The following is a 25485-nucleotide window of genomic DNA, read 5'->3' as shown; positions in this document are numbered from 1 at the left end:
CCATCCCACCGTGGCAGTGACGGGCGCAGCATGTCTGGAGGACAGGCAGACCACCTCCATCCTGTATCCGGGGTGCTAGTGTCTCCCGTACGTCACCTTTCTCCTTAACGTGTCTGACACTAAGAAAAAATTGCTTTTCCCTCTGCTCTGGCTACTAATCCCAAGGCCAGATAAGCCAAGGGGAGGGAAAGCCAGGGACTGGCCCTCTCCTTCCTTAGCCCGAGTTGCCCCCTATGGATGAGAAGTGGCATTGCAAGGGACACCGTTGGGGACTGCCCCAGCCCACACAGGAGACAGAGATCCCTTCAATAGCCGCTCCAGCATGGCACACAGAGCAAGCTTGTCACCCTGCAACTTGGGAGACTGAAGCAGGAGGGTTGACATTAACTGGAAGTCAGCAAGCTTGTTTCAAACCACCCAGAGAGGCCACCAGATCCCTCTCAGCACAGTTGCTCTCATGTTGGGATCTGCAGCCATAATACAAGCATGAAGAGACTCAGACGGCTGTCAATCAAAACTGTACGCTTTTCAATAACAACAGAGGAGCTGGGGGACTGGTCAGGCGTAAAAGAAGTTGTCCTCTGACCTCCACATGCACAGTGGCAACACAACACACATGTACGTTCATGCAACAACAGGAAAACCCCATCAATAGAAAAGAGTTGCCAGCTATACATTGCAAGTCTGCTTTCTGTGTAGTTTCGTGTTATCTTGTACTATTTGGGCCCTTGTGGCTGAACAGGCTGTTATCAAAGCTTGTCAGCAGGCCATTGCTCAGGGTGGGAGTTGGACAGAAATAACCAGGGGCAGCCTGCGGCATGGAGAGGACCACTTTATTCTTAGGCTCACATGGAGGTGGGAGGCAGGGGGGCAGGTAGACTCCTTCCCGGGCTGCTGTGATTTGGCACAGTGGCCAAGTCTTGCAAGTGAGAGATACAGTCAGTCAAGCCTAGAGGGCTGGTTCAGGGTCTTCCAGAGCTGGGTACTGGGTGCAGTGACTTCTGGAAGGACCAGGGCGTCTCTCAGGCTCTGGGCTCAGGCACTGGTGCTTTGTTAACTGTGCACATTTAGTTTAGTGGCGGCCTCTGGAAAAATAATCAGAATTCCTTGGGGGTCTTTACAGTGCAGGGTCTCAGGGAAGGGCCAAGAGGCTCAAATGCTGAAGCTGGGAACAGTCAATCACATTCTTGCTACACCCTCTATGACATGGCACAGAGGGTGCTGGAGTTTGGTCCTGTGGCCCACAGGGGCTACACAACACACAAAGTTTGCTACACAATAGGCTGCACTGAAGAAAGAAAGGCCCGTTACCACCTTCCAGAAGCTGCAGCTGCCAGGGCGGAAGCCACAGTGAATTCATTACTGGATTCCAGAATGGACCCGACCTTGTTCTCAGGAGGGCTGCCACTAAAAACCAGTTATAAGTAATCTCAAAAATCTCCAGAGGGGTGGGCTGGCACTTGGGAGGCAGAGGCAGGCAGGTCTGTGAGTTCGAGGCCAGCCTGGTCTACAGAAAAAGTTTTAGGACAGCCAGGGCTATATAGTAAGAGCCTGTCTCAAAAAACTGGGTGTGGTGTCTTACCTCTTTAACTTGGGATGCAGAGACAGGAGGATCTCTGTGAGTGCTAGTTTCAAAACCCAAATCAACAATGTAAAAACAAGACACAACGGAACCAGTCCGTGTGCGTTTGTGTGGCTGTGCACAGAGGTGGGCCATGGCTGCCGATTCTCATCTCTCTGCCCCTGGGCACCCCGTGTCAGGCTGAGGCTCTCCCACAGGTGTGGGTGTCACAGCAAACACTTCCTCACCGTGCGTCACCATTTCTGTTCCGTTCTTTGTTTTTGTTTGAAACAAGGTCTCACCGTGTGGTCCTGGCTTCCCTGAACTTGCTTTGAAGACCAGGCTGGCCTCAAACTCACAGAGATCCCTTACTTCTGCCTCCCGGGCACTTCGGTTAAAGGCGTGGGCCACTCTGCCTGGCTCCTTTATGTTTAAGACAATCTTGTTATGGGACCCTGGCTGGCTTGACCTCACTGTGGAGGTCAGGGTGGTCTTCAGTTTGTAGCAATCCTCCTTGCAGCCGCCTGCAGAGTTCTGGGATCACAGGCATGCAGCGTGTGTTCTTCCCAATCTTCCAAGACTCCTCAGAACACTGGATACTGGGAGTCCTGCCCTGGGGGCGCTGGAGAGGCGTGGCATTCCGAAGAACACCCGCAGGGCGGGGCAGGGAGAGGCATGGCACAGTAGTACTTATCTTTGGAGGTATGCTGGCTGCCAGGTGGTCACCCACACACAATGTGGCTGTAAACAGAGATCAGGTGGCATCTTCCCTTCCAGGTTGGCAAGTGTAAGGGTAAAGAGCCACAGAGAAGGGACAAGGGATGGTTAGCGATGGCTCCAGACCCTGCCTCCTGCCAGAGGCCATGCTACAAACAGTGTAATTCAAGTTCATCCCCTGGCTGCCGGCAAGGGGGTGGGTTAGAGTCAGAGGGCTCACGGTCTTGCTGCTCCTCAGACTGCGCCATGAGGATGTCATGCTCCTGAGACACAGGTGGCACAGAGCTGTCTCCTCGAGTCTCAGCAGCTGGGGGTGGGGGGGCTCAGTGACACATCCGTGAAGTCATCTCCTTCTGTAGAGACCAGGCAGGAATCAGAAAACAGGAGGCACATGGCAAAATCCTCACACAACCCGAGACATGCCAGACACTCAGCAGTGGGCACAGGTGGGGGTAGATGCCTGTCTTGGTCAGAGAGGCCATGAGATGCTGTGATTAAGTCTACCTGATTCCTGGTCAAGGGCCATAGGCCTACACTACTTAGTAGAAAGGTCAGCAGTGGGAAGTGGGCAAGCTTCTATCTGTAGGGGCCAGGAGTGGTGGTGGTGACATGGTATCACTCAGGAGGTAGGGACAGGAGGATCACAAGTTCAAGGCCAGCTTAGACTTCATGAAATTCTGTCCTAAAACAACTACAAAAGCAGCCCATGGGGCTGACAAGATGGCTCATGGAATAAAGGTGCTTGCGGCAAATCTGACTACCTGGGTTTGAGCCCCAGGTTCCACAGGACTGAAGGAGACAAGTGACTCTTGCAAGTGTTCCTGTGGCCTTCAGGTGTGTGCCGTGCCGTCTGTGTTCACACACAAAAATACACAACACGGAAGAACAAGAACGTAATACAATTAAAAGTTAAAAAGGAAAAGCACAAGGCGGAAGAGACGGCTTAGCAGTTCTGAGCACGGCTGCTGAGACAGGCCAGGGGTCCATGGTCAAAACCCACACGGAGGCTCGAGTGTCTGGAGGCCTCACGCCCCCTTCTGGCTGCAGTGGAACCGACAGATGCGCAAGGAAACCTTACACAGAAAGTACAATCAAAGAAGCCAAGCTGGGTCTTTAGTCCCAGCACTGGGAAGGCAGAGGCAAGTGGATCTCTGAGTTTGAAGCCAGCCTGGTCTACAGAGTGAGTTCCAGGATAACCAGGACCAAGAGAAACCCTGGCCTTACAAAATAAATAAACAGACAAGTAAGTTTTTTTTAAAAAGGAAAAAAAAAAAAAAAGAAAGACAAATATTTTAAAGCAGATTGTGACTAGGCATGATGGCACAGACCTATGACCCTAAAACTTGTGAGGCTGAGACAGGAGGATCACTTCAGGTTCCTGGCTAGTGTGGACTGTGTGGTGAATCATAGCCTCTCTAGGTTGTAGAATGAAAAAGGATAAAATCAGAAAAAAAAAATCTACCTACCTATCTACCTATCTATTCATCTATCCATCCATCTATCTATCTATCTATCTATCCATCCATCCATCCATCCATCTATCCATCCATCCATCTATCCATCCATCCATCCATCTATCCATCCATCTATCTATCCATTCATCCATCCATCTATCCATCCATCCATCCATCTATCCATCCATCTATCCATTCATCCATCCATCTATCCATCTATCCATCCACCTATCTATCCATTCATCCATCCATCTATCCATCCACCCATCCATCTATCCATCCATCTATCTATCCATTCATCCATCCATCTATCCATCCACCCATCCATCTATCCATCCATCTATCTATCCACCCATCCATCCACCCATCCATCCATCCATCAATCCATCCATTCATCTATCTATCAATCAACTAGCCACCCCTTGTTCTCTAGGAGGCGGAGCACAGGCCGTCTGTCTGGAAATTCGGGGATGCTCAGGGAGCTACAGGCCAGCGCCCCCACCATGCTCTGCTCGGTACCCACTGTGAGCCACACAGGAAGGGATGACCACATAGGAAGGCACTAGAACATCTAGGACTTTTGTGTTCTGGAGGGCAGGCCCTGGGACAAGGCTATTCCGGAGATGCCTGCCATTAGCACACGAGCCTCACTAGTACGGGGTGGGGGCAGAGGGAGGGGCAGAGATCCAGTGGGTACCCGGCCCTGCACCCTTCTCACACAAGTAAGGCCTCAACGAGAGCAATGACACTGTCCCCACCTGTGTGACCCAATGCAGCGTCGTCTGGCTGCTGGCCCAGAAAGAAGTGCAGCAGGGCAGATGGCCTAGACCCACCCAGGCAGCAGGCGCGTGCCCTACCCCCAGCTCACCAGGGGTTCCAGCTCTTTAGGGTCAATGAGGCTGAACTCGGTGACAAAGTAGTAGAAGTGCTTGTAGCAGGTGTTCACGTGTGCCTCGGAGCCCATCTGTGCAATACGGTCAAAATGGTGGATGTACACGTGCACAAACACACGGAAGAGCCGAGACAGGATCTTGCGCACTGCCTGCAGGAAGGTCTTGGGAAATGGTGTGCCTGGAGGTGGGCAGAGGGACCAGGAAGGAGACCCATCAGAACCAGTCAGCCTGAAACTGCATACGCCCACCTCAGCCCAGGCAGCCTAGCCGGAGACATGCTCCACTTTGAGCCACAGAGGTGACAATGGATGAGGCTCAGAGAGCTCAGAGCACGTGCTCAGGGTCACACTGGAACCAGTTTTCTGCCTATCCAAGGACCACTTTCCATGGAGTGTGCCGGTCTCTGCCTGGAGAGTCTTCCTCTCTGTGATGAGCACCCTGCTCTGCCCTTTCCAAAGCCCCAGGGACTTCTCCCAGATCTGGCAGCTGCCACCCTGTTACTGTCCCACTCCTGGGCTTCTCTACAGTCCTGAGGACATCACCCACACAGCATGTGACTCTATGACTTTATGTGTGTCCCAGTATACAGGTACAGCCAAGGCAGCTAGTGTCACTGGATGTCCCCAGGGCCGGAGCTACAGTAAAAGCTATAGGCTAAGCCTGGGGCTCTCCACCCCTTTGGAGGCCACATATCAGACATCCCACATATATTATGATTCACAACAGCAGAAAATGACAGCTATGAAGGAGCCACAAAAGTACTCTATGGAGCTGGAGAGATGGCCCAGTGGTTAGAGCACTGACTGCTCTTGCAGAGGTCCTGAGTTCAATTCCCCATGGTGGCTCACAACCATCTGTGATGAGATCTGATGCCCTCTTCTGGTGTGTCTGAGGACAGCAACAGTGTACTCACATATATAAAATAAATAAAAAATAAAAATTAAAAAAAAACCCAACAACAAAAGTGCTCTATGGTTGAGGCCAGCATAACATGGGGAACTGTATTAAAGGGTCACAGACTTAGGAGGGTTAAGAAACGGTGAGCTAGAAAGATCGCTATACCCTGGTCTCCAAAGTCCAGAGCATGTCCTCTCCAGTGGCAGAAAGGAGTCTACAGGTGGGCTCGAGGTGAGGCCCTTCATCTGGGGTCATCTGGGGTTATCCAGGGTGCTTGGAGGGAGGTGGGAGGGTGGGAGGCAGCAGGAGGCTGGAAGTAGGGACCTCCGACAGGCGAGACAGCGCCTCCTCCGCAGCCACAGGCTGGGGCTCTGCTTGCTGCACCTCAAGGAGGCCACAGGGAGGACGGGGTCTCCTCTTTGGGATTATGTTTCTGCTGCTGGTGTTTTCTCTTTCCTTCCTTCTTTCTTTTTTGTTTTGTTTTCACTTTTTTTCAAGACAGGGTCTCACTGTGTAGCTCTGTCTGTCTTGAAAATCACTCTGTAGAGCAGGCTGGCCCTAAACTCAGACATCTGCCTGCCTCTGTGTCCTGAGTGCTGGGATCATGGGATCAGAGGTATGAGCCACCACTGCCTATTAGGTGGTGGACTCTTGTGTCTGGACCCACCCTAATCCTGGGCTACACCTTGGGCGGTAGCCCACATAAGAGGGCATGGAAGGAGGGAGCTTCTGCTTTTTGCCTGCTTGCCCTCACTCTCGCTGGGAGGCTCATCTACCCTGCTGCAGAGGCACTCCCTCGCTGGTGTCAGAACCTACGTATTTGGGATTCTGGCATATGTTGAAGACCAAGTGAGATATGTGGCCTCAGGACACTGCCCCTGTGGGACTCACCCGACCACACCCCCGATTCTACCTTCACTACGGTTCAGTCAGTTCAGCCTGCTGAGCCACAGCTCTTAAACAACACACTTCAAAGTATGAATAAACATCAGGTGTGGTGGCACATGCATGCAGGATGGATGGAGGGGCAGGTTGATCTCTAAGGGTTTGAGGCTAGCCTGGTCTACATAACAAGTTGAGGCTAGCCAGAGCTACACAGTGACACCATGTTTCAACAAATAACTAAGTAAATAAATAAATCCAAAACAAATGCTCAAATGTGAATAAAAAGCCAGGTGTGGCACAGCTGTGCTATCTCAGAGTCCGAAGCAGAAAGGAGTTTAAGACCAGCCTTAGCTACGTACAACATTCAAGGTTAATTTTGACTAAGAAAATGCTTGTCAAAATAAAAAACAATGGGGCCCAGAGGGTGATCGTGCTGGTAACATGCTGATGTCTAAACATGAGGGACGGTGGGGTCCCCATGTGCTTGAGAATACTGGGCGTGGTGACACGCGCCGGTGATCTCAGACTGGGAAGGGCAACAGAAGGAACCAAGAGCTAAGCAGCTCTTCTAGCCTAACTGGTGAATTCCAGGCTAATAAGAGACACTATTTCCCAGGAGTGACAGTTTCTCTGAAGACACCCAAGGGCATCCTGACTCCCCCACTCTCCACCCTGCCACACACACACACACACACACACACACACACACACACACTAAAAACCATCATGTGGTCCGGTGGAGGTGGCACACTCCTTTAACCCCAGGCAGAGGCAGGAGGATCTATCTCTGTGAGTTTGAGGCCAGCCCAGGACCACCAGGGCTACACAGAAACCCTATCTCAAAATAATGGAAGCCAACATGTGGCGGGCGTGGCCCTCACTCACCGACATTAGTGGGGAAGATGTCCTCGTTGTTGATCTGCACCTCGATCCAGTCCATGAGCAGGTCCATGTAGCGGGGTGCGGACAGCGCCGTGGGCTTCCGGAAGCGCTGCTCGTCCTGCCAGCGGTATTCATACTTGGGGCCCCCGGACATGACTGGGCACGACTGCTCGGTGCAGCCGTCACTGATGGTGCCGTAGATGAGGTTGACGCGGTTGAAGAAGTCCACCACGTGCACGGCCACCCAGTCGTTGAGATCCTCACCCGGCGGCAGCTGCACAGCCAGCCGCAGGTCCAGCCCCGCATTCAGAGACGCCTGCGCGCGCTTGTGCAGTTCGAAGCGCTGCGTGCCGGGCTCGAACTTGCGTTTGGGCCTGAATGTCTTGTCCTTGTTGAACACTTGTTTCAGGAATGGGTTTGACATTTTAGTGGTACCTGACTCTCAGAACAGGAGCAGAGAGGGAGGCACGGTGGTGGCCTGTACCGCAGGTCCCCAGAGGCCTGAAAGAGGAAAGGACAGCATTAGTGCTGGGCTCAGGCACAGACCTGTCATTTCAACAATCAGGAGGCTGAGGCAGGAGGATCACAATTTTATACCAGTCTGGGCCACATACTGGTCTCAGTACATAAATAAGGCTAGGCATAACACATACACACTTTTAAATCCTAGTATGCAGGAGGCTGAGGCAGGAGGATTACCCTAGGCTGCAGGGTAAGGACCTGGGACCTGTGTAAGCACAGGGACTTTTCTGGGATGTTCTAGAAACAAACATCATGTTTGCAGACTTCTGGCAGGAAACAGCGTCACCCTAGCCAGGTTCCTAGGAGCCATGTGGTCACATCGCCCAAAAACGATGGCCTCAGAGGAGCCTGCGTCCTCCGAGCCTGACACGGATGAGGTGCTGCTCTCACTGCTGCTTCAGGAAACATGGGGAGCACATGGAGGCGTCAATAACAGGTGGTGCTGCCTGCATCGGGAAATGTCCCCAGCTCATCGGGGCGTGACTCGTGTGAGCAGAGGTTCTGTACAGACTTGAGGTTGCCCAGGATTCGATGGGCAGCCCTACATCCAATGATCAAGTCTTTTCTTCCCAGAGCTGGGGACAGAACTTCAGCCGAGTCAGTGTGCCTTGTCCTCTGCCAGGGAGGACCCAGTGCTCCCTGGGATGGGCCAGGCCCTACGGGAAAAGAAACTGGACTTGGACCTCGGGGTGCAGCTGTGAGATGAAACAAGGGTGCTTGGGAAACTGTAGAGAAAGTACAGACAGAAGGGGAAGTTGGGATGGGGTGTGGCCTGTGGTGTGGGCCAGTCCCTCCCACACAGGAAGCCCCACCTCACTCACGATAATAATTTGTGTGTCTTTTTTACAGACAGGGTCTCATGTAGGCTGGCCTCCAACTCACTATGCAGCATAGGATGGCCTTGAGTCCCCCACCCTCTGGCCTCCAGTGCTGGAACACCATACCCACACTGCATAGTTAAACCTCACAGCAGTCCATCAATCCTCAGCACTAACCCTTCTTAAATTGTTTGTGGCAGCCATGTTGTGTCTGCAGGGTCCCCAAGGAGAGTGGACAGAACTGAAGTCACACCTCCATCCAGAGCCATGATGTCCCCGAGTACAGAGCTCAGCTTTAGCCAGGGGTCCACAGACGGACAAGGGGGAGCCACAGAGCCAGGTATCTACATGCTGGCTACAAGGAGGCTTGCACGGGAGGGAAGCCGACAGACAGCTAAGAGTGGTGGGGACAGTTAAAAAGGGACACAGCGTGGAACAGGAAATGCCAAGATGTGAGGGCTGGGGAAGGCCATCGTAGTTCATGGGGTTATGGAATGTTCCAGAATTAGAAGTAGTGACTGTCCAGCTAGCCAGAACTTAGTACTGTGCTATGTGCTAGGCCTGTGAGTGAGAACTGGAGGAGGGCATTGGACTGCTCGCTCCGCACTGGAGACAAGAAGCAGAGATTGCTTCCCTGGGGCTGATGCCGGGCCAGCTCTGCCATTCTGAATCTGATTTCAGATTCCCACTCTGGGAAAAAGATCTAGGATATAAGACGGTTTATTTAAGCAAGTGTGCCTCAGACTCGCATACAGGACTAGGATTCAGGCTATTGCTAGCCACGTACCTACTACATGAGACCCTCTCTCTCTCTCTCTCTCTCTCTCTCTCTCTCTCTCTCTCTCTCTCTCTCTCTCACACACACACACACACACACACACACACACACACACACACACGCACACACATACATACATAAACAAAAACACCAAAAAACCAAGAGCTTTCCATGTGGCACAACCTTTGATCACAGCACACTGGGAAAGAGGCAGGTAGATCGCTGCGAGTTTAGAGCCAGCCTGGTCTAAAAACAAACAAGTTGACCATGTAGGGTCACCGTGGGTACCCCAGAGATAGGAGCCCACGAGCCCAACTTCCCCACAGCATGCCCACCGTACCCCACTGCCATTCCACATTGACCAGTACTCCACAGCCTTCTGAGGAAATGCTCCCACCATCCTAGACAGCTCTCCAGAGCCCCACACTGCTCTCCAGCCACAGTGGCCACTGGGCCAGGCTCTTCATACAGGGTGCGCAGGAAGTGTGCTTGGCCTCCTACCCAGCTCTGGACAGTCAACCATCCCCCACCATGACCTAGGGCCTCCTGGAGAGGTGGCGCAGCAGCAATCCCCTGCCCCAAGGGCCCTCCAGGTGGGAAACTGATTGTTGGCTTGTTTGGCGCCCCATGCAGCCTGTGGGAGGAGCTGAGACTGGATGGTGACACACGTTGTGTGTGCTGAGGTGTCAGATGCCTCAAGGAATCTACTGACACAGGCTCCCAGGGCTGGGTCTCTCCTTGCTTCTGTGTCTTCCAGCTTCAGCCCATTCCCCCAGCCCCTTAAGACAGGCAGACCAGCCTGCAGTCTCCCTGAGAGGCAATCACTTCAGATAAGCCACCAGGTTTTCCTTTAAGCTTTCTGAGACAGGGCCTTGAGTATCCCAGGTTGGCCATTCCCCCTGGTCATCTTGTCTCCCTGTCCACATGCAGAGCCTTGGTGCCCTGGTCTTCCAGGGCTGAACAGCACAGCAGCCAGGGCAGAGCGGTGCCCACACGCCTTCACTATGGCTGTTTCCTGCTCCGCACATCTTCACGCCGCCTGCTCACAGACCACCATGTAAGCCTCAGTTTACCTGAACAGTGGCTGCTGCTGGGGCGGGGCTTCTCCTGAGCTGAACCTAGTCCTGCCTGCTCTCTGGCTTGAGCTGAGGGGACGGAGCCAGCCATCACCTACAGGTGGCTGTCCATCTGCCTCAGGGCTTTCCTGGGGGACAATTCTGGGGATTCCCTCTGTGATTCTAGCTCTGGGCTGGCCTCACGGGACTATAGGAAGGAACAACCCTCCCTGCTGAGTCTCACCCCTTTAAATGGGTGATGCCCCCAGGGGTCCTGACTAACAAGGTTCTGAAAGGTTCTCTCATTTGTTTGGTTTTTAGGTTTTATTTGAGACACTATCTCAGATTTGGCCCTGAGACTGTCCTCTTGCTTCAGCCTTCCACAGGCTGGGCTAACGCCACCACGCCAGCCTGCTGTGGGTCTTTCCCTCCATTTTCCGATGGTGTCCTGCACTCCCACCAAGACTTCTGGACATGGAAGCAGCAGGTGTTCTGTAGCCCTCTCACATACCTATGTCCTCTTAGGAAGAGGGAGGGTTTTTGTTTTTAAGGGAGAAGCAAATATTTTCTTTTCTTTCTTGAGGCAGTGTTTCTCTGTCCTGGAACTCCCTCTGTAGACCAGGCTGGCCTCAAACTCAGGAATCCACCTGCCTCTGTCTCTTGAATGCTGTATTAAAGGTGTGCACCACTACAGTCGGTGCACGTATTTTCTACAGAGACAGAGATGGTTAGAGTCCCTCTCAAAATCAACTGCCCTTTGTCAGAAATAAACATTCTCCAGCACAAACACCTAGGTTGGCCTCAGCCTGTCGCCCCCCTCCCGGCAAAAACCCCTGGTCACCGTCTGGGTGCTGCCTCTCAGGTCCTCTCAGTAGACTTCCAACAGCTGTTCAGACTGGATGCCAGTACCTCAGGGTCCTCTTCTCTGGGCTGTCCCACTGACAGATAAGACATGACAGACACTTAGAACCTTCTAGAAGAACATGAAGTAAGCTGAGACTGTTTTTCTACCCCAGCACCCACAGGTTCCTCTTCCTCCCCTTCTGAAAACAAAACAAAAAAACAGAGCTCTAAGTATAAGGACCTGACCCCTCCCAGGCCAGGGTGCAGGGCTCGGGAGCCCAGGGTCACCCACTTCCTTCCGGAGGTTTCCACATCCGACCGTTGCCTTGGGGACATGGCCTGAGCTGGTTCCTGCTTGTAGTAGGGCAGCCTAAAACCCGAACAAAGTGGTCTCAAGGTTACCTCCACATAGAAAGGGTCACTGGGAGTGGCTTGGGGATAGTGATTGAATCTCTAGTGATTGAATACCCAGCACCCCGACAAAAACAAAGTTGAAGTGAGGCCTCTGCACACTACCTTTGTTGTGAGTCTGGTCACAGTTGACAGTTTCTGAACCCTTATTAGGGTGGCACCAAATCCTGGGGCCCTCAAGGGGGACCTCTCTGACAGTAACCATTTTTTACAGGCAGCAGACACAGATCTATTTTGCAGGTGAAGAAACTAGGGTCTCTTTATGTTTTGGAGATGAAATCTGAACGTGTAGTCCAGGCTAGAACAGAACTTGATAGCTTTCCTAGTGTTTGTTTGGAATTGTTTACAATGATGTACATTTTGGGAAAAAAAGCTATCATTAGATAACCAAAGGGAAGGGGTGGAGCCCCTCCTAGAATCCCCCAGTGAGGGGCTGGGGCGTGGTCAGGGTGATTCTTGTTCACATGTTCAAGGGTTCCATATGCCAGTCACACTTGGGAAAGGAAAAGGAGGAGGGGTCTGCCACAGGGTGGTCTTCAGAAAAGGGAAATGTGTCCTCTGTGGGACTCAAAGGCAGAGTCCTCCTACTCTAACAGCTTTTTTTGCCTTTTCTGGTTAAGACATCTGAAGCAGGGTATTCTGAGAAAGCCAGGTCTGTTCCCGACTGCTGGGGATTCCTGGGAACTTCCCTCAGTGAAAGCACCGAGGGAATTTCCACCGCCCAGCCAGGCCCAAGTGTTTCCACAGGGCACTGGCTGAGGGGACGATGCACAGGGACTTTTTGGAGTATGGGGGTTCTGACAGGAGTTCACACGTGAGCTGGGCCACCCCACCTGTTAAAAGCAAGAGTTCACATGCTGAACTGACACCCTGTTCTGCTCTAGTTTTGGATGGTGCCTCACATCCCCTCCTGATCTTCTTGTCCCTCCCTCAAGTGCTAGGGTGACAGACTTGCTCCTCCATGCCTGGCTTTTGATGTGGCAATTTGCAAGTTCTCTGAGAGAGGAATATGGGCTTCAACATATGGCGGAAGAGACTAGACTCTTAAACATCCTCCTACACAAAATAATAATAAATAGATAAACGCAAACTTCTTTAAGGCTCAAATAAAAAAAACCCTTAGCACTGCATCATGGAAGGAGAGGAAAGGTACCTCAGATGGCCCCCTGTGGGAGGCAGCGTGCAGGACTGCAGACACCAGGCCCTTCCCCCAGGGAGCCCACAAGGAAGGCAGTGTCTGACACCAAGGGTGAGCCCTAAGGGCAGCCCCAGACTCCTGAAGAGGTCACCTCTACAACTGAGAACCAGCCCACCTCACACTCACTCAGCCTTGCTGCAAACTGAGAACTACCATGGTGGTGGCACTCAGGAAGCTGAGGCAGGATTGTAAACGCAAGGTAAGTCTGGGTCACAGCCATGGCAGTCACAGTAATTCATCAAGAGGCTCTGCTTCAGTGATAGTCAACTTTATTGTGTCTAGGTGTAGTGCACAGTAGTTCGGCTTGGGCTGAGAGCTCTGAGCCAAGTGGAACCCTACAACAAGATGCTGTCTCTTTAAAAACTGCTGCCAAGGCCACAGACATGACTGCAGTCTGTGGGAACTCAGACAGAGAGAGAGAGCCAACTCCCAGACGTGCTGTGTCATCTACACGAGTAAGTGGAGCACACACATCACACAAACATGTACCCAAAAGTAGACAATTTTAGGTTTCTTTTCTCTTCTGGGGGGTGGGGAGTGGGCCCTGCACATTGCCCTCGCAGCACAGTGAAGCTGGGAAGTGGAGACTGCCCCAGCCATACACACCTTCGGGCAAGCACTCGCACGGTAACATAAAACATGTCTCAGTGCTCACCACAGGCGCAGACCCCTAGGGACCACAGGATGGAAGTAAAGTGGCTCCTCTCCTGGACAACCTCCGTAAGCTTACCATAGTGTGTGCACATGTGCGCTAAATAAACACATCTTAGCAGCAGTAGTAACAATCGTAATAATGATAGTGAAAACATTGGTAGCTGGGCAGTAGTGAAAAACCAACAAAAGTAAGAAGTTGGCGGTGGTGGTACAGGCTTTTAATCCCAGGGCCTAGGAGGCCGCGGCAGACAGATCTCTATGAACTTGAGGCCAGCCTGGTCTACTTAGCAAGCTCCAGTTCCAGGGCAGTTGAGAGACCTTGTCTAAGCCTTACCCCCAAAAGAAGGGAATTATGTCATGGTTTGTGTATACTTGGCCCAGGGAGTGGCACTATTAGGAGTTGTAGCCTTGTTAGAGTAGGTGTGTCACTGGGTGTGGGCTAAAGACCCTCACCCTAGCTGCCTGGAAGTCAATATTCTGTTAGCGGCCTTCAGATGAAGATGTAGAACTCTCAGCTCCTCTTGCACCATGCCTGCTTGGAAGCTGCTTTGTTCCCACCGACCTCTGAACCTGTAAGCCAGTCTCAACTAAATGTCCTTGATAAGACTTGCCTTGGTCATGGTGTCTGTTCACAGCAGGGAACCCTAAGACAAATCATTACATATTTGCCTGATGGAATAAATGTCATGGAAGCCTCTAGAACTCTATGAGAGCCAAATACACTTTTTAATTTTCTGGTAGTCTCATAAAAGAGGGGGAAAAAGATGAAATATATAATAATATTAAGATTTTTGCTAATTTATGATGTGCTTCTGCCCCAATAAGCCTGTTATAACTGGACATATCCATCCCCAAGGTTCTAGTTTGTGGGAGGCTGAAGCAGGGGAACTTGACACTGCCCTGGCTACTGTGGAAATGACCAGCCAGCGGGGTGTGCACACAGCGCGCTTCTGTCTCAACACAAATTAAAAAGAGGACCTGGAGCTATAGCTCTGTGCACAAGAGTTCTTAGCTGCTTTGCAGAGGTCTGGGGTTCCCAGCCCTGCTCACAAATGCGTGCGACTCAAGTGGCAGGGAGCAAGACACCCTCTTCTGACTTTCTTAGGCTCCTGTAGGCACACATATGCACTCAATAAAAACTATATTCATCCTAGGTCAAAAGGCATGCCATCCCTAAACCCTAAAGAGCACCCCACCAGCTGCACAGCACCCTGAAGTGTAGTCCTGGTAATGTTCTGCTGCCGAGCCCCCCCCTCACTGTTTTTTTTTTTTTTTTAATTTATTTATTTTATGTATATGAGGACACTGTAGCTGTCTTCAGACTCACCAGAAGAGGGCATCGGATCCCTTACAGATGGTTGTGAGCCACCATGTGGTTGCTGGGAACTGAACTCAGGAACTCTAGAAGAGCAGTCAGTGTTCTTAACTGCTAATCGATCTATCTTGCTAGCCCTCTTTTGCTCTTTTTGAGGTGAGCTTTCACTAAGTGTCCCAGGCTGCCCTTGAATTTAAATGGCACTGGGGTGATCTAGATGGAGAAGCGATGGACGTATTTTCCTTTCACCCAGGGGTGTAGCTCTCAGTCTTGTCACCTCTGTTGTTCAGAGTTCTAATAACAAGCCCGGGACAGGGCAGGTAAAACCTGGCTTCCAGAAGTGCTCAGAGATGTGTTATCTGCTCCTGCCTTTGTCAAAGGTTAAGTCTGTGGTCTCTTTTGCCTCCAGCGAGCACCTCTCCGCAGTCCCTCCTAGACCTAGTAACTAGTAAAGACTCCCTCCATGCTGAAGGAAGCCCCGGCTGACTTGAGAATCCTACAGTCCTATGCAGGGAACACACTGTCCCCAGTCTCCTGCCCTGCCTTAACACTGTATCAACCTCTGCTTTGACCTTAGGCACTTTATTCTAAGGAACCTAAGGAAGGGGTGGAGGAGGGAAGAGAAAAGCCAAGGTATTGGCGCATGCCTTTAATCTCATCAGTCTTCAGGAAGCAGAGACAGGCTGATCTCTCTGAGTTCCAGGACAGCCTGAGCTAAATAAAAAAGGGAAAGAAACGAAAGAAAGAAAGGAAGGAAGGAAGGAAGAAAGAAAGGAAGAAGAAAAAGAAACTGCGGCCAAAGTTAACTTTCTGTGATCTGTTTTTGAGTCTCCCCTATCCAATCTTTTCAATGACATTTTTTTAGGGGAGGCCGGTGAGTGCTGAGGGGGCAGAAATGGGGATAGAACCCAGGGCTTTCTACACACAAGGCAAATGCTTCACTCCTGAGCAAGAGCCCAGACCTTTTTATCAGAAACGTGATCGTTTCAAAAAAATGAATCAGGCGGGAAATGGGATGGAGGATCCGATCCAGCAGCTGGAGGCTAGCCTGTGCTATCTGGGGCCTCGAATATTAAACATGCTTGTGATCCATTACGCTCCCTTTCTCCCTCCTTTTGACAGATCCAGGTCCCACTCTGGGCCGCGTCGCTGGACACTGTCATCCTGACGGATGAAGTCCCGCCGCCCGCCTTGGCCCTCCGAGGACCCACCTGGCCGTCCGGAGCTGACTCCCGCCTCGCCGAGTCTCGGGCCGCGCCCGCAGAGGGACACGCCCGCGGAGGGACACACAGCACGACACGCCCAGGCCGCGCCCGCCAGCCGGATTTATTTCCCTTAAAGGGAAGGGGCCCGGATGGAGGCGTGGCGCCCGAGCTCGGAGGATTGCCGTAAGAAAGGCGGGCATTGACGGCAGGCGCTGCAGCACTCCGCGCCCTGGAGACTAGGACGGACGCTGCTCATTGGCTGGAGTCGTGTGGATGACGGGCGGGACAAGCCCTCCCTCGCTGGCTCTGGAACTGGCGCCAGCCCGTAGCGCATGCGTGAGGCGCGGCAAATGGGGCGGAGCCTGGAGGCAGATTGGCATTACCAGTTGCCAATTGTAACAGGAGAGGGGGCCAAACCTGGGGAGGAGCCAGGTTCAGGAGCAGAGCCATGGTGACAGGCTAGACAGGGGGCGGAGCCATCCGTGGGGCGGGACCAGGCCTGTAGGCAGAACCAGGCCTGGAACTGGAGTCTAATTGGGGCGGGGCCAGGCAGGGGCGGAATCATCGGAAGACAGGATTTGATTGGGGGCGGGGCATGTCTGGACGCGGCAGGGCGGGGACCAGAGGTGGAAGTAAGACTAGGCCGAGGGAGGGGATGGCGCGGCCTAGGAGTCCACAGCTCGCGCCGTTGGTTGGAGCGGCGTGACGGGGCGTGGCGCGGGAGGCGCCGTTGGTTGGTGCGCGGCTGGAGGGTGCGGCTCTGGCGGCGCCGATGTTTGGGCACGGCCCGCTGGGCCAGGCCCTGGCCCTGCTGCTGTTCCTGGGAATGACAGCGGCGCTGGCCCGGGGCTGCCTGCAGTGCGACCCCAATTTCTCTGAGAAGTTCTCCTACTACCGTCACCACGTGAACCTCAAGTCCTGGTGGGTGGGTGACATCCCCGTGTCGGGGGTGCTGCTCTCCGAGTGGAGCAAGAACACGATGAAGGAGCTCCATTTGGCCATCCCCGCCGAGATCAGTGAGCGGAGGAGCCTATCCCAGTGTCAGAAGAGCAGCAGGAACCCGGACAGAACCACTCATTTGCTTCCTTTTCCTTCTGCCCTCAGCCCGGAAGAAGCTATATAAAGTGGCAGCAGCCGTGTACCAGAGGATGGACCAGCTGTACCAGGGGAAGATGTACTTCCCAGGTAAAGAGAGAAACTGAGGTGGGGCCGGTGCGAGCTGCTAGGCACCTGAACTTGACCGCTCTGCTGTGACTCTCACATCAGGGTATTTCCCCAATGAGCTGCGGGCCATCTTCCGGGAGCAAGTGCGCCTCCTCCAGAACGCCATCATAGAGAGTGAGCAGTGGACTCTACAGATGGGATGATGCTCGTGGCCGCTGGCACTTCAGGGCTGGGGGCACTTGGAAACAGGGCTCAGGAAGGAGGCTCTGCAGGAGGCCCTTTAGCATAAATGGTCACCAGCACACCCATCACCCCCTTATTTCTGTCAAACTAGTATCATGGAACATTGTAACCACCCTTCCCTAAGGTTAGCTCCATCTTTCACTGGGGCCTCCTTGTGGACCCCTTCCTACGCCCATGAAATTCAATGTAGCACGTGCCTGTAATCCCAGCACTCAGAAATGAGGGAACAAGGCTAGAAGATTGCTACAAGTCACAAAGCAGCCTAGGCTACCTTCTCTGTGCCAGGATATCCTGGGCTACAAAAACACAGAAGTGGGGCTGAGGTCTTGAGCTCTAGGCCTTGTCAGAAGGCTAGGTTCTGTTCTTTCCTCCCCTCCCCAGGCCGCATAGACTGTCAGCGTCACTGTGGTAAGTGAACTATGGTCCAGGCCGAGGGCCACAGTGGCATTGGCCCAGGCTGGGGAGGGCCCAGGGGAGCCTGGGGCTGCCTCTCATGTATTGCAGGCATCTTCCAATATGAGACCATCTCCTGCGGCAACTGCACAGACTCGCATGTCATCTGCTTTGGCTACTACTGCAAGTACGGCTCATCAGCAATCCCACTGCCACTGGGGTCCCGGGACCATCACCTGGGCAGGAAAGGGGACCTGGGCCCTTGGGAATTTCCCACCACCAAGCCTTGTGTCATCACCCAGGTCATCAGCACAGTGGGAGTCAGCTGTACAGGGCCTTCTGAAATACATGTGAGCTGGGCTCATGGGGACCAGGACGTGGGGAGGGAGACACTACAGAAGGCCATTTGGTCCCCCAACTCCAAACCTACTGTCATTGTAGAAACACCTGGCACAAGTAAGTTCCTGTTGGAATCCAAGGTTGTGCGTGTGCCTTATGGTGAGGTTCGAAGCTTGCAGAGACCCGGGAGGCCTAGCCCACACCCTTCAAGGGTCTCCAAGCTCAGCTGGAGGAAGGGAGCAAACCATCCTGGCTGAAGGTTCTTCATGAAACCTAGGCAGACCTGAAGGGTCTAACTGGAGCCTCATTCTATTTCAGACAGGATGTAAAGATGAGGTAAGACCAGGCCTTCCACTGGGGGAGGGGTAGTGGGTTGAGAAGGGGGTGTGGAGAGAGGGGAAGGGGTGAGGAGGGATGTGGGTGGGTGAGAGCGGGAGGGGATGCTGGACAGAGGCTGTGTGTCTGAGGGCACACTGGCATCTGTATTCACACCAACCTGTGTGGTCAATGCACTGCCTGAACCATGCTGTGTTTCTTCTCTGCTGCCTCAACTTGAACACGCAGAACCACTCCAGCCTTGTGAGTGAGCTGGGGAATAAGGCAACAAAGCAGCAGGTGGCCTGTGGAAAGCATAGAACTGCAAAGCAAGTGGCCTCTTTGCCACAGAGAGCCCCCCCCACCCCCCGCCACTGTGGGTGTTGGGTAGGGTCCATGACCCCACTACCATGCTTTAGGATCCAAGAACAGGCAGGGGCTGGGTATAGTAGTGCATTCGTATAATCCCAGCCTTCCAGGAGTCAGGAGCATCTTAGGGCTAGCTTGGGCTATATTAATGGGCCATGGGAGGCAGCCTAGGAAGGGAGGCAGAAGGGCATGTGCAGACAATGAGCTTAGAGCTCCTCCTCCTCCTCATCCCCCAAAGCCTTTCACCAAACATAAGGTGTCTGGAACCTCAGCATCTGGCCAACCTGACCTTGGAAAATGCCTCTGAGTGTCTGACCCAGCACTGACTGTGGCAGCCTGTTCCTCTGGAGAGGCTAGCTGCTGTCTGCCTCAGGTCACCCCTCCCATTCCCATGGAGCCCAGGCTGGGCCAGGGCAGGGGAGGGCAGGGAGATGGGTTTGTATAAGATAATGGGGAACTCCCCAGGGCAGGTCCCTCAGATATTTTGAATAAAATGCCCTGACATTTCTGATGAAGAACAATTATTTACTGCCAGAGATCTGGCTGAATCATTAGTGTAGCTGTCGCTGGCGGCATGTGTTTCACCTGAACATGACATGTAGGTGTGGAGGAGTCCAGTCTTTTTTATTTTTTTAAGATTTATTTATTTTTTTATTTATATGTGTACAGTGTAGCTATTTTCAGACACATCAGAAGAGGGCATCGGATCTCATTACAGATGGTTGTGAGCCACCATGTGGTTGCTGGGAATTGAACTCAGGACCCCTGGAAGAGCAGTCTTTGAGCAGCTCTTAGAACTGCTGAGCCATCTCTCCAGCCCCCAGTCTCCTATCCAGGGAGGGAGGGGTCAAAAAACCTGGCTGGTACCTGCAGCATCTCCCTCAGGGTCCTAGGACTCTGGATGACTTTGGGTAGGGTTACAGAAGGGCTGTTCAGTTCCTGAGGGAGAGTCAAGTATTCCAGTATGGCCTGGAGCGTGCCGTGGAGCAGGTGACCTTTAACTCCTGAAGGTCTGGCCTCTACTTCCTCAGTGCAAGGTGATGACAGGTGTGCCAACTGGACCTTCCTGCACTGAGCCCCAGTCCATAGGCCTAGGTTGACCTTGAACTCTCTCAGCCTCAGAACAGATGATGGGGGAGGGGAAGCTGTGCCTGGTTAGTGTGTGAACCGCACTACAGAGCACCCCGCAGCAGATGACCAGAGACAGGCAGGCTGGCTCAATTGGGAGTTGATGCAGACCAGGGGCTGGTTTTGTTTTGGTGTCCCCTTGCCCCACAGGGTGTTGTGTTGGAAGCTCCAGCTGCACTGTTGCCAGTCATCAGCCACAAGAAATGGCCACACTGTTGCTGAGGACTACCTCAGTGGGTCCTGGCCAGGGCCAGCAAGATGTTTCAGGCAGTGAAAGGGTGGCGCATCACACTTGAGACAACATGGCCTCAGATGGGGCCTTGGGCAGAGCAGCATTTTGGGAGAGTAGTTGCAACTGAGCTGAGAGTTTATTGAAGAGGAGTCTTCCCTTTTCCCCACCAATTAAGTGGCAGAGAGTCGCTGACACGAGCAAGGGCATTTTTCAACTCAAGTTCCTGTTCTTCCCTCCCACAGCCCCACAAGAGCAGTTAGAATACTGCGGAGATGCTCTGGAAGAGCGCTTGGTACTCTTAACCACTGAGCCATCTCTCCAGTAATGGTCATGTTTGCTGCCACATGCTCGAGTGTGAAAGGTGGAGGTTGGGGGGAACTCACTGGTCTGTACCAGGGAGCCTAACTGGCACACTGGGTACTGCTCTGGGGTACCATACCACCACAACACACGAACATGCTTTTGACTCTTTAATGGGTCATTGTGACACTGATCGTCAGCAGCGTGATATATCTCTCTTCATACGGGAATGTCGACAGCAAATCAATCATGGAACATCATAGAGCCGGAAGGTCACGTGGGGTCAGTAAGAATACTCTACATGCTAAAGTGACAGTTGTCCTCAAAGGAATGCCAGAATGTCTGCAGACCACCGTCACCTCTGAGGAAGGCTCAACTTGTGCCCAGCTACCCAGTTATAGGAAGTGTCCAGGTTGGGATCTCTTCACCTTGCCCAGGAACAGCTGGGGGAGCACCGAATGCTCCCAGGTTGCACACCCTCCACCACAAGGCACTCAGTCCTCCACAGCTGCAGGGACAGGCCCATGATGTGTAGTGACAAACTGAGGGGGGCATACATTGCACTCCTCCACTGACCCCCACAACAGAACCCCAAGAACGACCACAATTCTGTTGAACAGAAAAAAATCAATAATCATCCCTGCTGTCAGCAGCTGAGCTGCAGAACCACCCACAAGGACATTGGTCCATCTGGCCTCTAAGGCTGTGGGGAGAAGCACTGACAGCTGGTCTGATCACCTCTCCAGAGGCCAGCAGCAGCTGGGAGGGTTCCTCCAGAGGCAGATGGTGGGGCCACACCAGCGTGTTTGCTGCAGTCCCCACAGCCACCTTTGTGAACAGGAAGTGGAGCAGCCCCTTCCTGCCTAGGGTCAGGATGGCCTTCCTTGCCAAAGGAGTGCAGGTCCGAATAAAAAAGAATAAAATCAGTCAATGCGACACAGGACCTCAGGGTCACACAGTGGAGGCCGGTGGTGGTAAAGTAATGCTGGGTGTGGAGACAGTACACAACAAAGGAGAGGTAAGACCCATCCCATCTTTCTGCTGCACATCCTGGACTCTGCAGTTCAGCACTGAGCCAGCGTGGTCTTCATTTCCTCCAACAGGCTGCTGAGCAGTGTGGCATCGCTGCACTTCCCGTCTACTGACACGGAGCTCTCACCCTAGGGGACAGGCAAATACATAGACTGCCCATGCTCACTTGTGTGGGGTTGGGGCACTGCAAATGTCACTTCTCCTACCCTCAGCTGGAGCCTAGACCCTATTTTTTTTGAAGCTATGTAGTCCCAACTTGCCTGGAATGCAGAAATCCTGCCTCTGTCTCCAGAGTGCTGGGATGGCAGGTGTGTAGTACACAGCCAGCCTCCAGGGCCTGTGACAGTTCTGGGCTCTCGTGCAACTGTGAGGTTTGGTACAGCTGGGAGGCCTGGTCTAACTGTGGCAGATGGATTGCACTCTTGGGATGGGGACCTTGGAGAAGCAGCCCTGGACAGGGAGGCATTGCAGGGGAAACCTAGCCTCTTAGAGCATCTGAGTGGCTTCAGAGCAGCGGGCACTGCTGGGAGCTCACCTTCTTGACCAGCAGGCAGACATGGTGGCCCTGGATAGAGCGGCTGTACATGGAGGCACAGGAGTCTACTCGCTCCACAACTGCAACAGACAGGGAGTTGGGTCCACGCTCTGGCAGGCCCTCTCCAGCCAGGACACAGGAGCTGGGAGGCCATGCTGAGAAGACACTCAGGGCTGCGGGCCAAGGCCTGGTACAGGAAGAGACTGACTGGGGGCAGGAGGGTGGTTTATGTGATAAAACTACTGAGAGTGGTATCACTGTGACATTACTTACCGGAAAAATGGTGGTAGAAACAGATCTTTGCCAGAAGATTCTGGAAAGACATACTAATGCCATCGACTTTAATGGAGTTCATGCTCAGGTCTCCTGACTCCAGCAACTTGGCAAAGGCATCACTATGAGAGGACAGAAGAGAGCATGATGGCAGGGCCTGGGTGTCAGGGGTCACCTGGCATTAGGAGTTCTGAGCAAACTCCAAGGCAGCCTGGGCTACATGTGAGCACCAGAAACTGACAGGCAGGCACCCAGGGCAGTCCTCTGGGGACAGAGAAGCAACCATCTGCAGTGTCATCTGGCAGAAGAAGTGGCCTCAGGTGGAGGCAGCACTAGTTCAGCGTAGATGTGTCTGGGGGTGGGGGGTGGGGCTTGTGATAAGGACTAAGCACTCTCATGTGAGCCCCACCTCACAGCCCACACCAAATTCCATGTCACCCTCTCCTCCCCCAGTGAGCAAGCAGGACAGTGTGTGGTGGGCGGAGGCAAACACCTGTAGCAGGGTGTGGTGATCAGGTAGGAGCTGCAGCTGAAATGCAGCCGGAAGTCCAACTTCTCATGGGTGGCGCCTTCATCATCCTGTGAAGAGAAAAGCTGTAGGTGGACTTCCCAGGGAGGCACTTTCCTTCCAGGAATGCTCCACATTCCCTGGGGCAGGGGAGGGAGCAGGACCACAGCATAGAGTGCATACCTTGGCAATGAAGGACAGCGTGCCTTTGAGTTTCTGGGCCATGACGATGCTCTGAATGGTGAACACAAACTGGGCCTCATTGGAGACGCCTGCTGGGAGACACAGCGTTCAGTGGGCCAGCACTGACCCTGGGGTGTCTGTCCTAGCTGGCTGGGAGGCTAAAGGGACAGAAACAATGGGGACTGCTGCAACCCAGCCCAATGTTCCAGGTGAAAGCCAGCACATTTGACTTCACCATGCCCTAAGAGTAGCACCGAGACATTGGACATCAAGAGCTTGGGGCCTTTAGTCCCTAGGAGCTGTCTCTGGGAACTTCAGTGAAGTCCACTGTGTTAAGAGCCAAAGTGGCAAGTAAAGCTGGCTGCCATGGTGAAGGCTAGGGCTGAAGGGTGGGCTCACCGGGGGGCAGCTGGAAAGGCACGGGCACACCGTCATGCACTGAGGAGCCCTCTGGCCTGGCCATCTTGGCGTTGAGTGAGTCCAGCACATTGAGCTCCATGTTCTTCAGGAAGCTGTTGCTCTGGTTCTCCAGGATGATGGACACAGTCACTTGGCTGTCCTTCTGTAAACTGGCTTGGATGTCATATGTCTGCATGAGCAAGGGCAGGGTCAAGGACCAGGGACCAGCTGAGAGGAAGGAAGCTCACTGCCAAGATCAAGGAAAGTGACCCCTGTGAAAACTGCCTGAGGGCCCCCAGGCCTCAACCCCTTAAAACACACTCTTTACAAAGCTATTCTCCAGTTCCTTGAGACAAAGTCTTGTAGCACTGGATGGTCTTGATCTTGCAATCCCCCTGCCTCTGTTCCAAGGTGTATGCTGCACAGCTGCTCACTTTGTCTTGCTGGCAAAGCTGTCCTCAAGGTGACCTGGTCACACTGTGCTCTCCAGCTGTGGCTAGGCTGCTGAGTGAGCCGACACTGATGCTGGAGCTTGGTGCCTGGGTGCTGCCGCCAGCACAAGGCTTCTGAGGATAGTCTGCTCCACCAACTGCCCTCCCTGCAGCAATCAAGTGTCACTTACCACTTTAATGTAGGGATTCTCAGCCAAAAGGCAGTAGCTGGACATGGGCTGCGGGAGAAGAGACACCCTCGTCAGTTGTGAGTGATAGGGACCAGGCTACAGACCCATGCTTGGGGATGAGCTGTTCCCAAAGAGCAAGATCCACCAGATGCTGCTGGGTTGTGGGTCCCACCACAAAGCACAGGTTCCGGAGGCCCCTGGGTCCTCTCCAAACAGAATACAGGTGGCAGCCTTGGGCTGGCAGCTTGTCAAGCATGCTCACCGGGATAGGCTCCTCCTCTTCTGCTGGGGCACCATTCTCCAGCTGTGCCACCTGCTTCCTCTTGGTTTTCTTCTTGTCTCGTGGCCTTTCCTCCTTCTCCTTCCTGTGTTTCTTCTTCTTGTGACGGGATGATTTCTGAAGCAGAGTCTGGGCTCTGGCCCCAAGTCTCCCACAAAAGGTGTACCCCCCTATAATCACCCTCTCCCCTCACATTACATGGTGGGGACCTCTGGGAAAGGGAGCAGACAGGACCACAAAGCCATGAATTGCACAGGCCACCATGGTTGGAGGAGGCCAGGCCCGACAGACACTAGAAACTTGGGACTGACAGATGAGTAGCAGGAACTGCTTAGAGGGAAAGAGGACTGCAGAGCAGAAATCATCGAGACTGTCACTGCATGGGAAGAACAGCTCTATTGGCCACACCTCGGAAGAAACACTCAGAGCGGTGGGCCTACATTCACTTCATCCAGGACTAGCACTATGAATGGCTCACAGACAAGAGGCCCAGCCCCACACCATAGCAACACATGGCCATGGACAGGAACAAGGCTCCAACACAGCACACATGGAAACTTCAACAATTTGGGGCTGGGTTGATGGTTTAGTGGTTAAAAGTGCTTGCTGCTGAATCACAAGGACTTCAGATTCCATACCACACACAACTAAAGTAATCAATGGATGGATGGATGGATGGATGGATGGATAGATGGATGGATAGATAGACAGACAGACAGATAGAAAGAACGAACGAACATCAGAGATGGTCTCAACAAGAGCTAGACATTAGAGGTCACTCAGTGTGGGACTCATGACGGACACTGTCTAGAACAGGGACATCCAGAGATAGCAAGTAAATATGAGGTGATGGGTTTAGGAGGGGATATGGCAGACTGCTCACAAGGTAAGGCTCCCTACTAGGGTGATGGAAGGTTCTGGAATGAGATGGTGTCGTGGTGCACCACTTAGAAACTGCACTGCAAGTACTAGATCTCTTTCAGAGGCTAACGCGTGAGGACTGCAGCCACCTCTTGAGGACACCACTACTGAGTCCCTACTGAGCCACTGAGCATGCCTACTGTCCTAGGGTTCAGGCAAGG

General features: G+C 53.1%; 3 protein-coding genes across 4 annotated transcripts in view; 1 reads left to right on the top strand and 2 right to left on the bottom strand.

Annotated features, from left to right (window-relative positions):
- Positions 1–597: 597 nt before the first annotated feature.
- On the bottom strand, positions 598–16424 carry MOB3A (MOB kinase activator 3A). The gene is made up of 5 exons (XM_080935497.1): positions 16095–16424; positions 11304–11400; positions 7293–7790; positions 4601–4803; positions 598–2631 (listed from the first exon to the last, which is right to left on the bottom strand). The coding sequence occupies exons 3-5, from the start codon at positions 7711–7713 to the stop codon at positions 2602–2604; spliced, it is 654 nt and encodes a 217-aa protein (XP_080791623.1). The 5' UTR covers positions 7714–7790; positions 11304–11400; positions 16095–16424; the 3' UTR covers positions 598–2601.
- A 423-nt stretch (positions 16425–16847) lies between these two features.
- Positions 16848–19359, top strand: IZUMO4 (IZUMO family member 4). Its single transcript, XM_080935930.1, has 7 exons — positions 16848–17104; positions 17193–17273; positions 17355–17426; positions 17877–17903; positions 18000–18075; positions 18191–18238; positions 19063–19359. The coding sequence occupies exons 1-7, from the start codon at positions 16861–16863 to the stop codon at positions 19235–19237; spliced, it is 723 nt and encodes a 240-aa protein (XP_080792056.1). The 5' UTR covers positions 16848–16860; the 3' UTR covers positions 19238–19359.
- Positions 19360–20753: 1394 nt separating this feature from the next.
- AP3D1 (adaptor related protein complex 3 subunit delta 1) overlaps positions 20754–25485 on the bottom strand; it is a 34425-nt gene continuing 29693 nt past the window's right edge. For both annotated transcript variants that reach the window (XM_080935412.1, XM_080935413.1), the window contains 8 exons: positions 24386–24520; positions 24124–24171; positions 23502–23691; positions 23103–23191; positions 22905–22990; positions 22412–22533; positions 22139–22218; positions 20754–21731 (listed from right to left, as the gene is read on the bottom strand). In XM_080935412.1, the coding sequence (XP_080791538.1) occupies positions 21636–21731; positions 22139–22218; positions 22412–22533; positions 22905–22990; positions 23103–23191; positions 23502–23691; positions 24124–24171; positions 24386–24520 (846 nt within the window). In that variant the 3' untranslated portion in view covers positions 20754–21635. The remainder of the gene's footprint in view (positions 21732–22138; positions 22219–22411; positions 22534–22904; positions 22991–23102; positions 23192–23501; positions 23692–24123; positions 24172–24385; positions 24521–25485) is intronic.

The sequence above is a fragment of the Micromys minutus genome (assembly GCF_963924665.1).
Source record: "Micromys minutus genome assembly, chromosome: 22".
In the NCBI taxonomy this organism is placed as follows: domain Eukaryota; kingdom Metazoa; phylum Chordata; class Mammalia; order Rodentia; family Muridae; genus Micromys; species Micromys minutus.
Note: the sequence above shows the minus strand (reverse complement) of the source record. Positions and strands in the feature narration are given on the sequence as shown.